This window comes from Clinocottus analis, unplaced genomic scaffold (genome assembly GCF_023055335.1).
Source record: "Clinocottus analis isolate CAN_PGR_092001 unplaced genomic scaffold, fCliAna1.0.p SCAF_11, whole genome shotgun sequence".
Classification (NCBI taxonomy): Eukaryota; Metazoa; Chordata; class Actinopteri; order Perciformes; family Cottidae; genus Clinocottus; species Clinocottus analis.
The window spans coordinates 1,211,056-1,224,640 of NW_027175832.1; the positions used below are offsets into that span (position 1 = coordinate 1,211,056).

The window sequence follows — 13,585 nt, forward strand, 5'->3', positions numbered from 1 at the left end:
AGTCACTCTATTCCTGCAAAATTTACTAGTTTACTTATAAAGTAGGAATAAAGCAAATATAATATATTTTTACATATCCGTCTTGGGTCCATACTGATTTTATCTGACTGGCCAAAACGCAAAAAAGTGCATTGAACCAGGAGACATTGTGAGCTCCAGTCTTGGTCAAATGTACTGGGCAGATAGTTTTCTTTTTTCAAATGAACGCTAGTTACTGTTAGGGGACCAGACTGTTTTTATATTTCAACCATAACAATGGGACAATGCAGATGGCTCTAAAAAACTGTTGTTCTATCAATTTGTGTATTGTATTTTTTTGTTTTAGGGTATTCAATCAAAGTGTTATCGCTTCATGTGGTTGCCTGCTGTGTGACTGTCCTCACACAGTGACTGTCCTCACTGTGACTGGCTTGTCTGTGACCTGCAGGTCTCTAAAGTAGGCGGAGCTAATCAGCCCAACTGGGAACACCTGGCTGTTCTCCCAGGAGCCTTAAAGAGGGTTTTGCTCCAGTCTGGGCTCTGGATCTCTGTTCCTCCAGCACCCTGTTTGGTTGATACTTTAAGTTGTCCTGTGTTGTTAATAAATGTTCCTTTCCTTTTTAAAACCCTGTGTGTGTGTGTACCGTCTTTGTCACGGCCTGACAGCCAGGTCGTGACAGTTAGTAGGAGGCTTGTCCTCCCCCGGCATCTTCACTTCCTCTTCCTCTGTCGATGTCCACATCCATCTTCCCCATCTGGTGCGTTGTCTTCGCCTTCGTCACTCTGTCTTTCATCCATCATCCTGCTCAGAAACGAGTATTCAACAAAGAGAGTGATGTCATCATATCCATATCATATATATGTCACCACTCATGACATACTCATGTTATAGATGAGTGGTGGCTTTAACATGTTTTATGTTTGATTATGGTAAACCATGACAAAGCAACTCGATGTCTGTTCAACACAGCTGTTACTAGTGGAAAAGTTATTGCTTTCTGTCTTTCTTTCTTTGATAAATATTGGGATTACATTGGATTATGAGTGACCTCTTGATTAAGGCTCAAAATATCATAATGCCAGGTGTCATGTCTGGTGATCGCAGTAAAAAACTAATTGGAGCGTTGCCTACAGGTATTTTAAGTATTCATATACAATCAACTTTTATTTGTCAAATTTGATGTCTTTATTTCTGATAATGCTTTTTGGAGAAAAAAAAATTTACAAAATAAGTAAGCAGTATTTCATCTCAATATTTATTTCCCTCGGTCTGTTTGTTTATTGTTTTTGAAAGGAAGCCAGCCACTGAACTGCAGTTTCTCAGTGTGAGGCCATTCATGAATATAATGCAGGCTGTAGTTCAAGGTACTCGGGGTGGTACTACTTCAGGTCTACAGGCTGAGAACACAGCTGGGCCAGAGACTAATACAGTGGTTCTTAACTGGGGGTAGGTGAAGGCACTACATGAAATTTAAATATATATATTCCTTTCAATATATATATTTAATATACATATCAAATCAAAAAAAAGTGTATATATTTTATATTAAATCAGACACTGATGGCAGTGGCAGTATCCCTTTTTTTTTTAAACCAAAAAGGCTGAAAAAATATCACTGAAAAAAGGTTGAGAAATACTGAACTAGTATATAAATACTAGTCTAGTATATACATCTAGTATAGAAGTCAGAGTTGAGGTGTTTTCACTTCCATACCAAGTCTCCGTGGGAAGATCCGCAAACGACATTTCACAGACAAACAGACTTTATTGTTTTAACATATTTAAAATACAATCTTCACTTTCAGTTTCAGCCTCGTCTCTTTGTGAGCTCCGAGTCGCTCGACCCTCGAAAAAAAAGTGCAGTTAAAACTCAACAACTTGGAATAAAAAACGGAAGCGAATCCGCCACAAAAACAAAACCGCGTTCAAACCCGCGGTCACGCGGCCGGGTCGGGTTAACGGCTGACCCGCCGTCCCGTGTCTCTCAACCGGGTCATCGAGCCGAACCAGACCGACTGTCCACGGCGTCGTGAACGCTAGTAACCCCCCTGACGTCCCGGCTGCTCCAAGCACGCGCCACCTCCAGCGCGCCAATCGCTGACGGAGAAAGGTCCTGACGTCACTCCCCAGCTTCCGGGCTGTTAGCGCTGGTCCAGGTGATGCTCAAATGTAGAATTTCACTTAATTTTTAGATACGTGTAATAACAGACTCGCAGCTGCGATTCAGAAGTGAACCCACCCCCGTTTAATAGACCGCATCGATATCATGTCAGATCGCCGGTGACGACGACAAAGAGGCCGGATCCGAGCCCCGCCACCACGCAGAAAAGAGGTAAGAAATGTGCCGCCGCTGCGTGGAGCGCTCTGCAGATGTTGAAGCGAGGGGGACTGATTGTTAGCAGCCGCGACACCGTGTGCCCCCCGGTTGTGTTCAGCCAGATGCGAGTCCCGTTGTTGTATTGCGGGCTGGATGTTGACAATGTGACTGATTTGTACGACGTCAGCAGCGGGCCGGCAACAGCTGCAGTGGTTAGCCGGAGCCCGGTATGCTAGCTGCTAGCCTCGCCGCTCACCGTGACGCTGCTTCGCGGTTACCGTCATTCCTGCTGCGTTGTGAGCGGCTCTCGCGTTGATTAGCTGCACATTATGGTATTGACGTGCACGAAGTACAACATGGTCGGTACCGCACACGTGCCCGGTGTTTCTCAGGAGGAACAACGGAGACACGATATTAAAAAACGTAAACACATCGGTGCAAGTAAAAGTAGAGCATGACGCCTGTTTTAATATGTTGGAGACAATGTGTGAAATGATCACAAGGTGCTTATAATGAAAACTATAGAGGGGACAGGTTTTTAATTCATTCCCAATTCTCGTTCAGGTAAAGCCATGTGGATAAAGTACATGTACTATCACAATATAGCGAAATGAGATCATTATGGACTGTTTTAATCTGTGGTGTTTATCTCCAAAATCAGCTGTCTCCATCATTGAACACTGCATACTGTAACAAATCTCCGTGCGTGTGTGTGTGTGTGTGTGTGTGTGTGTGTGTGTGTGTGTGTGTGTGTGTGTGTTTGTTTGTTTAAGCCACTTTTATCACAATGCACATGGGCCTAATGTTCGTTCATGTTAGTTTCTTATCCAGTTATCTTGTGTCCTTTTCTTCATATGGCACATTGCTGTTAATCCAAACAGGTGTGTCCACTTCACTCACAGGTGAAATTCCCAACGAATGAACCAGTGTGAAACCTCCTCATGTGCCCCTGGCTGTTATTCTTTGTGCATTTTTCTCTGCCCAAATATGTACGATAGAGTTGTGTCAGTTAGTTGTAGTGTCTGGGTTGCATTAACCATCCCCAGTCTCACGGGTGAAACATGTTCAACCTGTGAGACTGGGACGACTTATGCAACGTGTATTCTACTTGGCAGTAAAGGCAGTTGCTGTTTGCATGACAATGAAACACTTCACGAAATAGACAAATGTGCAGTGAGTGTGGTGCAGTGCCGACAATCGGTGCTGTGTCGCCCAATTCAACACTTAACTGAAGTAAAATATCTGCAATCACGTCTCTTTTTTACCATAGAAGTGTGACATGTTGGAAGGAAAAATGTATTTGTTTATCTGAATAAGAGCTTCTTGAATTTGCAGCTAAACATGTAATCCTCCTAAGTAATAATTAGATGCACTCGATTAGTGGTAGATTCTTCTCGGTACTGTTTCAATATAAGGCCGGGTCATGCTAACCTCCAACACGACCTCTGGACCTCTCGTTCTATGCAGCAGAATGAGTCACTGTCGCTAGTTCCTGCAGGGCTACAATGCAAAGTAAGCCTGGCTGTGTGGATGCACTGAGAATAACTGAGCTCCGGGAGGTGAGCGTCAGAGGCGATCCAACTGTTTTAGTCATATCACCAAACAAATGAGAGCAGTGACACATGCCTCAATACTTCATTTGCAAACAGGAGCCTACCTCGTGGTGTGAGTTACAAGCGAGTGGTGAGGCATAGAGAGAAGCTGTATCATTCCTGAAAATGAACAAGGCAATGTTTTCTGGTTTTGAAACAAAATGGAAAATACAAAGCAGCAAATCCTCACATATCAGCGGCAATTAATCTTCTGTCCATGAACTATTATTACTATATTAATGTTAATGTCGATGATGTTCAGAGTCATCATGCTTTCTCCTTAAGGATGGGACCAACAAGGCCAGCGGCTCTGGTGAAATAGATACTGCTTACTGAGAACCAGCCTCAGAATAGACAGATATGGTCCTCAGGCCGGCAGCGATTCGTTTACCAGGAGGCAGTAGCACGCATTTTGATGCTGCACAATATTTCCAAATGTGCTGATGCATCTTTTTTGTTCCAGACTACACTTCTGAAACTGCATGTTGTGCCTCTCTGTTGCAGGTCTGGGTGACTCGCTGCGCCAAAGAACCACCGCCTGCAACCTTCAGCCACAGCAGCAAGTCAGTCAGAATACTTGACGATCAGTGACGAGTGCGGCGCATCGTCTGGTTTGATTCGCCTCCAGCGCTGACTTCATCCTCCCAACATGAAGTTGAAGGAGGACATGAACCCCCTGCTGCTGCAGGTCTTCCGCTCTGTCGTCTGGGTCTACTCGGTCATCACCTTCATACCTTGGTACTTCTTCTCCGGAGCCGGCACCAACTTGGAACGGGCTCGCCGGATCAAGGCGAGCTCGGTCAGTGGCCACCCAGCCGGGCCTTACAGGGCCATCAACAGCCAAGAGAAGCTAGCGGCATGGCTGCACCCGAGGGTGGACACCCTGGACAAGATGTTTGACTACGCCGCGAGTCGGTTCCCGAAGAGAGACTGTCTGGGCACTCGGGAGGTGCTCAGTGAGGAGGATGAGATCCAGCCCAACGGCAAAGTCTTCAAGAAGGTTAGAGACACTGACCTGTTACTTTTGCGAACTTGGTGCAGATTGTGTGTCAACTCCATCCTTTTTTTTTTGTTGGTCAGGCTACAGACGAGTTGGTGGGTGGTTCCGCTCATCACACGTAGGTGTGGAACCGTATATGAATCTGTGGGATTGCAGGATGTTTGCTTGTGTCTGTGAGGCTGACGGAAATGTCTGCTGCTGTGCTCAGCGTGAGGAATGTGGGTGGAGGAGCAGCAGTGTTGCGGGTGCTGTTCTCTCGAGGCCGACAGCCTCCTCATTAACGCCGCCGTGGCTTCCATAGCCCTGTAGATGGCGCTAACTGACTGCATGTGAAGAATGCTGTGTGTCGATACCAACATCAGACCTCTTTCAGATCCAACAGTCAATATTGCACATGACCTTTTATGAGATTGTGAAACAGGTGGACAGTGCTCATATTAATTACATCGACGTGAATACCACGGGTGCAAGGTTCCTAAAATCATTTGAGCTCTCTCTTGATATTCGTCGTTTGAAATGATCCTGAGTATTTCATATCATCTTTGCTTGTTCCAGGTAATACTCGGAAAATATAACTGGCTGTCCTACGAGGACGCCTACGAGACAGCAAAGTGTTTCGGCAGCGGCCTGGCGGCGCTCGGCCAGAGGCCCCTGTGTAACATCGCCATCTTCTGCGAGACCCGGGCGGAGTGGGTCGTAGCGGCACAAGCCTGCTTCATGTACAACTTCCCACGTGAGTGGCAGGAGTTAGACTAGCGTAACGTGCATTGACACGATCCTCCGCTCCACAGCGCAGGACTTGAGACGCCCGATTGATCTAACTGGCTTTTCTTTCTGACAGTCGTGACCCTGTACTCCACCCTGGGACCCACGGCCATCGCGCACGGCCTGAACGAGACGGAGATCACGCACATCATCACGAGCAGAGACCTGCTTCAGAGCCGTCTCAAGGTAAGCGGCTTCGCTTTCATCGCCTGTCTCCGTGATGTACTTTACAGACTGTCTGCACCGTTTGGGCTCGGTGATGAAGCTCGGTCCTATTTGCTCGATTACATTTTTCCTCTCGCTCGCCCTTCTCCCTCCCTCCTTCCCTCCTACACCCGTCTCCATTTGCCAGGCCATAGTGTGTGACGTTCCCAGACTGCAGTATATCATCTTAGTCGACAGCAAACCCACAAGCTGGCCGAACATCCCCAGGGGCATCATGGTCTACAGCATGGATGCGGTGAAGGAGATGGGATCCAAGCCTGAAAATCGTGCGTATCCGAGCATTGTGATTAATAAAACGTTTTCTAATTTTGTCGGGGAAATGGAAGCACTCTGATGGAGGCTTAGTACAAAGCCAACACCCTGATGTGTAATTGGAGTGATGTGCTGTGGTTGGAGTCAGGAAGAGGTCACACAACCAATGTCATAATGACAGAGAAAGCACTGGAATATTACTGAAGATCGAAGACAATACATAATGTACCATGCAAAATAATCACAATCATGTAGAAATTAAATGGAAAATTGCAATAGTTTGCATTAAGATTAATTGAAAGATTGTCAGGCTAAAAAAAACCCATAAATTATCTTATGCTTAAACCAAACATTTTCTGCTTTTAGTTTTTTGTTTATTTGAAAAATACAATATATTTTTCTTATGGTCAGTTTGTTTATCTGATGTTTTATAGCCTAAATGATAAATTAATACATTAAGTAAAAAAAAAAAAACAGTATTCCAACCCTTTCATAGCAGACTGCTGTTTGAAAAGTATATTTTCTTTACTGTATTTCACTGAGCAGAGATTTCTTCACACAAACTCATCATTACAATTCATGTTGATATTACTGTGTGATCCGTTTCCTCTCCAACAATCCCCCCTCGGTTCCTCTGCAGTCGCTGTGGACCGCAGACAGCCGGAGAGCTCAGACATCGCGGTCATCATGTACACCAGCGGCTCCACAGGCATCCCCAAGGGCGTCATGATCTCCCATGGCAACATCATCGCTGGCATCACCGGCATGGCCGAGCGGCTGCCGAACCTCAAGTACGCCCATCCCAGATTCCCTTCCTCTCTTTCTCCTGTTCTGCAAATCTACAAAATATCTCTGACTGCTTCGGGGGGGGAAAAAACATCCAATCTGACGTCTTTCCTCATGCAGCTAATCGCCTCCTCCGCCTCGCTGCGCTGTCTTGTGTCTCCATTGTGTGAATTAACCCGCGATGCTTCTGTGCCGGCAGTGAAACGGACACGTACATCGGCTACCTGCCGCTGGCGCACGTTCTGGAGCTCAGCGCCGAACTGGTGTGCATCTCTCACGGCTGTCGCATCGGCTTCTCCTCCCCTCAGACTCTAGCGGACCAGGTTGGTGTTCAAAAGCACACACACACACACACACACACACAGGCGCCTGGTGGCCGACAGGTATTGCGCAGTTACTCCGGGTTGGGGTGCGTACTATGACTCACCGGGAGGTGTCAGGACGCAGTAAGAAGTAAAGGTGGTCGTGGACATAAGTCAGAAGTGCTGGTACTGACCCACCTCAGCCACCGTACATGTCACATTAAATACTGATAAATCACTGAGATTTTGGCTTTTTTTTCCTTCTCCATAGTCTACCAAGATAAAGAAGGGCAGTAAAGGAGACACCAGTGTGCTGAAACCTACTCTCATGGCCGCTGTACCAGTAAGTATTTTCAATGAGTCTCGTCATTCTGAGTAACGTTGCCTCTAGCATGTCTAGCATTATTATTAGACTGCAGTCACATTGAATAATCACTAAATAACAGCCACAGAGTATAGAAATAAAACATCTAACAGAGTTTCTCCCCCTGCTGCGTTTAGGAGATCATGGATCGGATCTACAAGAATGTGATGACCAAAGTAGACGAGATGAGCAAACTCCAGAAGACGCTCTTTGTGCTGGCTTACAATTACAAGATGGAGCAGATCTCCAAGGGCTACAGCACGCCTCTATGCGACAGGTAAAGCCCTCGTGACGGTCCTGAGGACCTGAGCCAATATTCACAAGCCGCTCCTACCTTCGGTGGGTGTCCCTGCTGTAGCAAGCTAGCACTGCTGCTAGCGCTCCGCTGTTGCTACCTGCGTCGCGACCCGAGTCGGGTGTCAAGAGGGGGGCTGGTCCCGCTACCTTCAGTGGTTGTCGGAGGGCTAGCCGGGAGCTAGCAGCAGCGCTAGCTGGCTACAGCTGGGAGCTAGCGGGGGACACCTAGCGAAAGTAGCATCGGCTTGTAACCCGACTGTTACGCTACTCGGCTGAACATAAGCTTAAATCTCTGCATGGGTTTCTGACATTGTGTTTGCACAGGGCGGATTCTTTAGTACGATTTAACAACGTTGTAAAATAAATGGCAACTTGTTGTTGTTGTTACTCTCTGCCACCCCTTTGCTCATCATCTCCTCGCTGCGTATTTCTGCTTTCGTTCCCTTCCTCCACCCGCAGTCTGGTGTTCAAGCGGGTGCGAGCGCTGCTGGGAGGGAACATGCGGGTTCTGCTTTCCGGCGGGGCGCCGCTGTCCGCTGCCACACAACACTTCATGAACATCTGCCTGTGCTGCCCGGTGGGGCAGGGCTACGGCCTGACGGAGACCTGCGGCGCCGGCACCATCAGCGAGAGTAAGAGAGGGTTTCATGTTGACACAGCGGATGTTTTCTCCACCCTTTTGGAGAAATTAACAGACCGGCAAAAGAAAATATGATTTGTTGTCATGACTTTATGAAAGCCCCCCCAAAAAAAATTAGAAAAATAAATATTAGGACCAAAAAAAAAATATTAGGAACCCTCCCAAACAACAAAATGAGTACAAAAAAAATTAAACTTTTTTTATTTTATTTTTTATTTTTTATTTTTTAATTATCCAATTTCATTGTTTTATTTTTAAATTATCAAACTATTTTTATTTTTTTTAATTTTTTAATTGTCCAACTATTAATATTTTTTTTTTTTTGTGGCTGAAATGGACTTCCATATATGACCTTAATTTATTGGGGGTGTCTTTTTTTATGTAGTTTGGGACTACAGCACGGGACGAGTTGGCGCTCCTCTGGTTTGCTCAGAGATCAGACTGAAGGACTGGGAGGAGGGTGAGTCCACGGCCCATTCAGACGCTTTTAGAGAAGGCAACACGTGCACTGATGTTCTAATCGGGCGCGTGCTCCTCCAGGTGGATACTACAGCACGGACAAGCCCAACCCACGGGGGGAGATTGTGATTGGCGGCCCGAATGTGACGATGGGCTACTACAAAAACGAAACCAAGAACCGTGAGGATTTCTTCGTGGACGAGCGCGGCCAGAGATGGTTTTGTACGGGAGACATCGGAGAGTTCCACTCGGACGGATGTCTCAAGATCATCGGTACGAGATGAACAAATGTGTGTGTGTTGGACAAGCACAACAGCTGTCAGGATTGTGACATGTGTGTGTGTGTGTGTTCCCTTCCCCCAACAGACCGTAAGAAAGACCTGGTGAAATTGCAGGCGGGCGAGTACGTCTCTCTAGGAAAAGTGGAGGCTGTCTTGAAGAACTGCTCCCTCATAGACAACATCTGTGCCTATGCCAACAGGTAACATCCTGCACACACACACACACACACACACACACACACACACACACACACACACACACACACACACACACCTCTGAATCAATTTTGTCTGGACTTTTGGCTTCAAGTGCCTATTTTTAAACCGCCAACAGTCCAGACGGTGTCTGTTCGGACTCTCTGTTTTCTCTCTTGCTAACAGCGGGAGAAAAAGAAAACTAAACTCTGTTGTTGTTCTTCAGCGACCAGTCGTATGTGATCAGCTTCGTGGTGCCCAACCACAAGCAGCTGATGGTGCTGGCGGAGCAGATGCAGGTGAGGGGCACGTGGGAGGAGATGTGCAACAACTCCCAGATGGAGAAGGAGGTCCTGCGCATCATTACCGAGGCGGCGATCTCAGGTATGCAAACGAAGCCCCGTCCGTCCTCTTCGCTCTCTTTCACTCCGCCGAGCGCCGCTTCCCTCTGCCGAAACTTTGACAGTTCAGATTGGATGCGATGGCGTCGGCCTCGCACCAGAGTCGCACTGTAAATGTCACTCTAACTTGTGATTCTGCTCTCCCCCCTCCTCCCACGATCAGCAAAAATGGAGCGATTTGAGATCCCCAAGAAGATCCGCCTGAGCGCTGAGGCCTGGACGCCAGAGACCGGGCTGGTCACTGACGCCTTCAAGCTGAAGCGCAAGGAGCTCAAAACACACTACCAAGACGACATCGAGAGGATGTACGGGGGGAAATAACACACACAGACACACTCCTAACAACATGTATGTATGTATGTGTGTATATATATACATACACAAGAAGCTCAGAAGCCACTATACTTGGAATACTTAGAGAGGAGTACTTTAGATACAGCTGCGCACACATCATTACAGACACAACAGAGTCTCATGCACCTCCTCCTCAGCTTCCCTTTGACCAGCTTCGATCAAAAGAGGGGGAGAAACTCTTGACTCCGGCTCTCTGTCGAGACCAAAAGGCGACTGAACCGGCCGGATGTGCGACGGACGTCCGCATGACTCCAAGTGAAAGTAATGTCAGGCTCGATGTGCGTCTGGATCAATGTCAGCGCCCCTTTTGTTGCCCCGCCCCCAACGCAGGATCCCTCCTCTCTTTCAATGATGTCACTGTGTTTTCTCCATGTTTGGTTTGTCAAACGCATCCCGTGAGTGTTTCTGTACGCGAGGACTCGGCATTGCAAAGCCATGAGAGATTTGAGTTTTTAATGACATTTTCCAAATGTTATTTCATGTTTGTAACATTCTGAGGGTTTTTATTGTTTTTGTATTGCCAATTTTGTTTATGCTGATGTGCTTCAATGAGCTTTGTTTACAAGCTTTTGTTGTTGTTGTCTTGCCGTCCCCTCTTTCTGCCTGTTCCAGTGTGTTTTAATGACTCGTCTCCGGTCCCCTCGGCTCTCACGGGGTCGAGCATCAGTTGTGAAAGCATCCATGGGGACCGTTTCCATCCCTGCTCTTTGCCCCCTCCTCCATCTTCGCAGCCCTAACCGGTGTCTTATTGGTTCTTTTGTTGGTTCATCAGCGTCCTGCAGCTCTGCCACGTATTCCTCCCGTCAGGACCAGTGAACTGTTCGGATGTCTCCACGGGAATTTTTATTTTTGCCCAGCTTTGAAAAAATCGTTCCATTATTTAGCGCAGTTACATTTTGACAAAACTGTACACGCTGTCCTTTTATTTTGCCATCGGTCTAGTTACTGTTACTTTTTTTTTTACTTATGAACATGAACTACAAAATGAATGTGCAATATTTATACGCAAAATTTTAAACTGATGTATGTAGGAAGTAAAAAAAAGACTCGTACAGCAGAGCTCCTCCTGTAGGAAACAAGCATAGGAAGGAAGGAAGGAAGGAAGGAAGGAAGGAGGCGGTAGAGAGACACTGATGGAGCTGTTGGAACAGACTGCTGCACAATGTAAAGTCCTTAAACAATGTAATGCTTTTTAATAAGAAAGTGGAAAACAACACTTGTAGAAGTTGCATGATGAAAAGTGTGCAACTGAACCAAAACACTTGAATATGTATTCGAGAGAGGAAGGAAGGGGATCGCACTCCAGTCGAACAACTGAGGAAATTCTTTATAAATACACTCCTTTATTGAATTATGAGTATGTATGTAATAAATATATATATATAAATATTTATATATATATGTATGTAATAAATATATATATATATATATAAATATTTATATATATAAATATATATTTATCAATATATATTTATATACATATAAATATATATTTATATATATATATATAAATATATATATATATATATTTATATATATATATATATATATATATAAATATATATATATATATAAAATCTCATAAACTCTCCGGCCCTCATGGAGAGCAGTGAACACGTGTGTGTGTCTCCAGACTGGTTTTGCTGTATGATACTGTGACGTTCTTTGTATATAAAAGGGTCAACTGCCATTTGTTTGATCTCCTGTATAATGTACTCATTTAAAAGGATCGGTGGTTATTCTCTTTAGATTAATGGGCAGAAGATGAAGTGTTTGGTCAGTTTGGTCCTTTTGTCAGCGCGACTTCTCCCCCAGAGCTTCGCTTGTTCTGCAGACGTTTGGCACTAAAATAGGAACAGTCAGCTCCTCTTAACTTCTCTCACCAGGCGTCTGCTAGCTAAATGTAGAAGGATGACTTTAGCATAAATAATACAAATGGACAGTTATCTGGATTAGATGGGAAGCCGTTCCTCCCTTCCCGTTTCTTTTTCCTGACGTTTCAGTGGACGTCGGGAGCTTTCTGAGCCGTTTCTGCTTCTCCGGCCGGCTCGTTGCCTTCCAGCACACGTGAGCCGTCTGCAGGCGCCTCGACGTTGTGTTGATAGCACACAATGTGTGTACCGCTTCATGCATTGGAGATAACGCAGGCGAAGGCCACTCCTTGTTTTCACTTGTGTGTACGTAGGTTGAGGAGGGAGGGATCAACGATTCAAGTTCATTCAAACTACCAATAACTGTACAGGTGTGGAGTCTCCTGTTTACATATTTAATAATCTGTTACAGACCAGTTTTTGGGGTCTCCTCCTTGTTTCGGGTGGTGTGAGCCTGCGAGCCGGGCGTCTCCTTCCTTATTTATTTGTGATTTGGCCGTGACGACAACGTAATGAAATAAATAAGACAAAAAAACAAAGTGTGTTGTAATTGCAGCTGGTATTTGTGTGTGTGTGTGTGTGTGTGTGTGTGTGTGTGTGTGTGTGTTTTAGAGGTGTGTTCAACACCTGAACGCAATCTGCAACGTGTGACTGATACGATCAGCAGCTCCATCATATCAACCCCGAAACCAGAGTTTCTATGGCAACAAAAGGCCAGTGTGTGTGTGTGTGTGTGTGTGTGTGTGTGTGTGTGTGGTTTGTGAAAGACTTGTGTGGTTCACGGACGCACACAGAACATGCAGTCCTTGGAGTCAACCCTCAATCACAGCCTGTAAACAAAGGGTTATTTGTTTGTGTCCTTCAGGAAGTGAAGACTGAATCAACAACATGTAATAATATTATTATTAATAATAATAATGTGATATATTAAGAAGCTTTGCACAGCTGCTGCCGGTCCAGCCTTTTAGCAAAGTGTGTGAATAACTAGAATATGATCAAATAAACTTGAATTTTATGCATGAAATAATTATTATTCTGAGTATTTCCTGAATCAATTGTTCGGTCTATAAAATGTCAGAAAAGTGACATTAATACTTCACATTGCAGTTTCCCTTCCAGACTAATTAAACCAGCAAATATTCACATTAGAGGAGCTTGAATGACATCATTATTGGTACTATCCATAAAAAAAATGACAGAGGTGTAAGATAATTAATTGTTGAGCTAAATTGAGCAGAACTTTTTTATTATTCAATCAACGAGGTGATTAATGGACTAAATATTTCAGCTGTAATTCAGCAATAATTTCACTTTGACTCTTTCATTTGTTGATTCAAGTTTTGAGGCTAGAAATGATTTGCAATGAATACAATATACAATATATATATATATATATATATATATATATATATATATATATATATATATATATATATATATATATATATATATATATATGTGTGTGTGTGTGTGTGTGTGTGTGTGTGTGTAGTTTCATAGTTAA

The 13,585-nt window shown here is 44.9% G+C and overlaps 1 protein-coding gene across 1 annotated transcript; it reads left to right on the forward strand.

Annotated features, from left to right (window-relative positions):
• Positions 1-2,103: 2,103 nt before the first annotated feature.
• On the forward strand, positions 2,104-10,443 carry acsl3b (acyl-CoA synthetase long chain family member 3b). The gene is made up of 15 exons (XM_068571308.1): positions 2,104-2,312; positions 4,394-4,889; positions 5,445-5,622; positions 5,731-5,840; positions 6,007-6,145; positions 6,772-6,922; positions 7,117-7,240; positions 7,491-7,562; positions 7,721-7,860; positions 8,340-8,512; positions 8,906-8,980; positions 9,061-9,252; positions 9,346-9,460; positions 9,682-9,839; positions 10,020-10,443. The coding sequence occupies exons 2-15, from the start codon at positions 4,539-4,541 to the stop codon at positions 10,175-10,177; spliced, it is 2,136 nt and encodes a 711-aa protein (XP_068427409.1). The 5' UTR covers positions 2,104-2,312; positions 4,394-4,538; the 3' UTR covers positions 10,178-10,443.
• The last annotated feature ends 3,142 nt before the right edge of the window (positions 10,444-13,585 follow it).